At 36.6% G+C, this 2,917-nt stretch overlaps 1 protein-coding gene across 1 annotated transcript in view; it reads left to right on the top strand.

Moving 5' to 3' along the window:
* The window catches only part of LOC106108702, a 6,334-nt gene extending 4,864 nt beyond the window's left edge, over positions 1 to 1,470 (top strand). The window contains exons 6-7 of the mRNA XM_013289962.1: positions 187 to 409; positions 1,043 to 1,470. Coding sequence (XP_013145416.1) covers positions 187 to 409; positions 1,043 to 1,470 — 651 coding nt within the window. The remainder of the gene's footprint in view (positions 1 to 186; positions 410 to 1,042) is intronic.
* The last annotated feature ends 1,447 nt before the right edge of the window (positions 1,471 to 2,917 follow it).

Raw genomic sequence — 2,917 nt, 5'->3', positions numbered from 1 at the left:
TACTCTCAAACTTCCTCTAATATACTCATTTCGTATCTTATCCATTCGTGTTACCCCACACATCCATCTTAACATTCGCATTTCTGTCACGTGTAGTCTTCTTTCATCCGTTCCTTTTACTGCCCAACATCCAGATCCATTTTTTTTAAATAAACAACAATTAAATAATCGTGTTACAATTTGCAGGTGATAAAACTGGACATAACTAAGCGCCTGTTGAACGTGACGTGCAACTTGCCGCTGCGTATGTTCGCTAACGGCAAGTTCCGCGTGCGCGAGGTCGGCCCGCTCCTGAAGCCGTACGGCGTCATCAGCTGCAGGAAATCCGCCTACGGCAAGCTCTGCGTAGTAGTCTGTCAGGATTACCCCAGCTATGATTATCTATGCACCAAGAAGGATATCGATATAGGTAAATATCTAGTCATCAACAAATTTTCCCTACTATTTTGTAAGGTAGCAAACGCCCAACTGAATTCAACGAGCGATTGCTACCCATACATCCGCAATTGCAGATGCGTTCTCAACCCTTAATGGAAAAGACGCACAAAAAGATAATTCCCCTTCCTATGTGTCTCCTCCGCTTTCCCTTCCCATCCTTCCCGTATAAGAAAATGGCGGGAAAGGGACTAATAATATGTCTTAGCAGCTATCCTATAATGTTGTAATACATGTCAATACAAGGACACGAGGCACCTTTCAGAGAAAGCACCGGTGAAAAAAAAATTGTTCTCTGCCTCGTCTATATTTTTTAATGTTGTAGATCTATATCTGTACCCTAAGTTTGATGACTAGGCCCACTGCGAGTTTTTGAAAATAGAGTATGCATTGACGACGCGAAATTAAGCCAATACCACAGTTTTAAAATGTTTCTGTACGAAAAAAATCGATCAGTACACAGTTAATTGCTTTTTATTGTTATCCTGTCATTTTCGTAATAGTCTCTAGTCTAATATAATCGGTCCTTCAGATTAAAAATACCTACTAAAGATCCTACCTAATCTAAGTATCTGAGTTGGGTTTAATTTATTTTTTCTTGTAACAGGTGATGGCCTGATAATGTCCTTCAAACCGCTGCACCTCGCCGGACCTAACAAAAAGTCCAAAAAAGCTGATAAAAAACCACCCACTAATGAACATACAAGTGGCGATGAATATGAGGAATTCGGTGAAGAAATAGCAGGAGGCATAGTTGATGAAATAGATGATGAAATGATCGGCGATGATGAAGGCGCGGATGATCTGAAAGAAGAGAAAACAGATGCAAAAATAAAACATATTGAAATTGTTGATAATGTATCCGCTGAAGTAAAACTTAAAGACGTACAGAAAGTCGAGAAAGAACCGGTGAAAGATATTAAGGAATTAACAGAAGTAATTGAAAATAATGAGCTGGAAGAGATAGTAGATGTTCATAATGAACAATTACTTGATGTGTCTAACATTGAACAAGATGATTTAGAAGATTATTAATATAAGGCAGTGCCAGTCATTTTGTAAGGGCGTCTATTAATCACGAGTTTTAATCAAATTTTGAACCTTCCATCAGGTGTATGGTGAATTTATTGATTACTAATTATTTCTCACCTTTGCGCGAGTTAAGTATGAAGTTCGAAGTAGATTGTTTTTGTGTGTTATCGCTTACCCCAAGAGCATCTTCTGCGTTGCCTTTGTTTCCTTTCTCGACTGGAGGTGGACCCAGGAATTCGCCGCTTTGCTAAGTTTGTTACTGCAACTTGGCTTCTTGAGTTCTTTTTTCTAGAATATATGCGCTGGGATTTTACCAAACGCTTGCTATATCCTACCTTTTCGACTGTGCCAGTTAAGTTGGGAGCTCGAAGTAGTGTTTTAAAAAAACTAAGACTTTATTATTTAACAGAGAATTGCTCACAAGGAGCACTGCGGACGAACTGATTGTTTTACGAATGGGTAACACATGAAGACATCTGACTACAATGAAATTCTTATAGGCTATTATCTTACCTTATAATGAATGGCTTACAGTGAACTTGTGATAACTTATTGCTAGTTATGGCTACGAAACTTGCGAATTGTTTCGTGATTTTTCTGAACTCTCGTGATTGATAAACGTTCCTTGATTCCTACTGCAGTAACTAGTCCTATATATTGCTATCCTTTACATTCCCTTTAACAATAAAAGGACAAAATCACCGGAGTGAAATTTTATCATGATATATGAAAATAGTGGCATTAAACGTGAGAAATGTGGCTTCTATAATTTCTGCAAAAAAATCTTGAATTAACTTAGAAGTTAGAGATTTAATTTTTTATTTCTATGTCTATATATTAATTACTTTTTAGTAAAAGTGAGTTTCCTTACAAAGACATATTGTTACTTTTTTTTAAATCGAGATAGAGTACTATAATTTTAGTTGGTAACAATGCTATGAGAATGAAAATGTCATTTATTGTCTAGGGATTTAGTTTGTAATTTCTTTGTTTTATTTAAGGATATAAACACATCTATTACTAATAAGTAATTATTTAATTAGCTCTGTCAAATTTCTCATTTCTATTAAATTCTACTATGAATGTTTGGGCAGTAATAAATTAGTAAGCATTTTATGCTTATTATCTGTTGGATAGAAACCATTCTTTATATTTTTAACTCATATCATCCACTTGCTCTTATCCCTTATGGAGGATCGGCACAGTATGTGCTGCTCTTCCATACATTTCTATCAGCCGTCATATCTGAATCCACTCCTTTCTTAAGCAAATCCTCTTTCACACAATCCATCTATACTTTCTTCGGTCTTCCTCTTCCTTTGTAGCCATCCACATTCAATCTCAACACTTTCTGGTTTAGGTCCCCATCATTTCGTCGCATAACATGTCCATACCACGCTAACCTTTTGCTTCTCAATTTCTCCACCACTGGCGCTACTTTCAAACTTCC

This window comes from Papilio polytes, unplaced genomic scaffold (genome assembly GCF_000836215.1).
Source record: "Papilio polytes unplaced genomic scaffold, Ppol_1.0 DF821400.1, whole genome shotgun sequence".
Lineage (NCBI taxonomy): Eukaryota > Metazoa > Arthropoda > Insecta > Lepidoptera > Papilionidae > Papilio > Papilio polytes.
The sequence above is the reverse complement of the archived record's forward strand: the minus strand, read 5'-3'. Positions and strand labels throughout refer to the sequence as shown.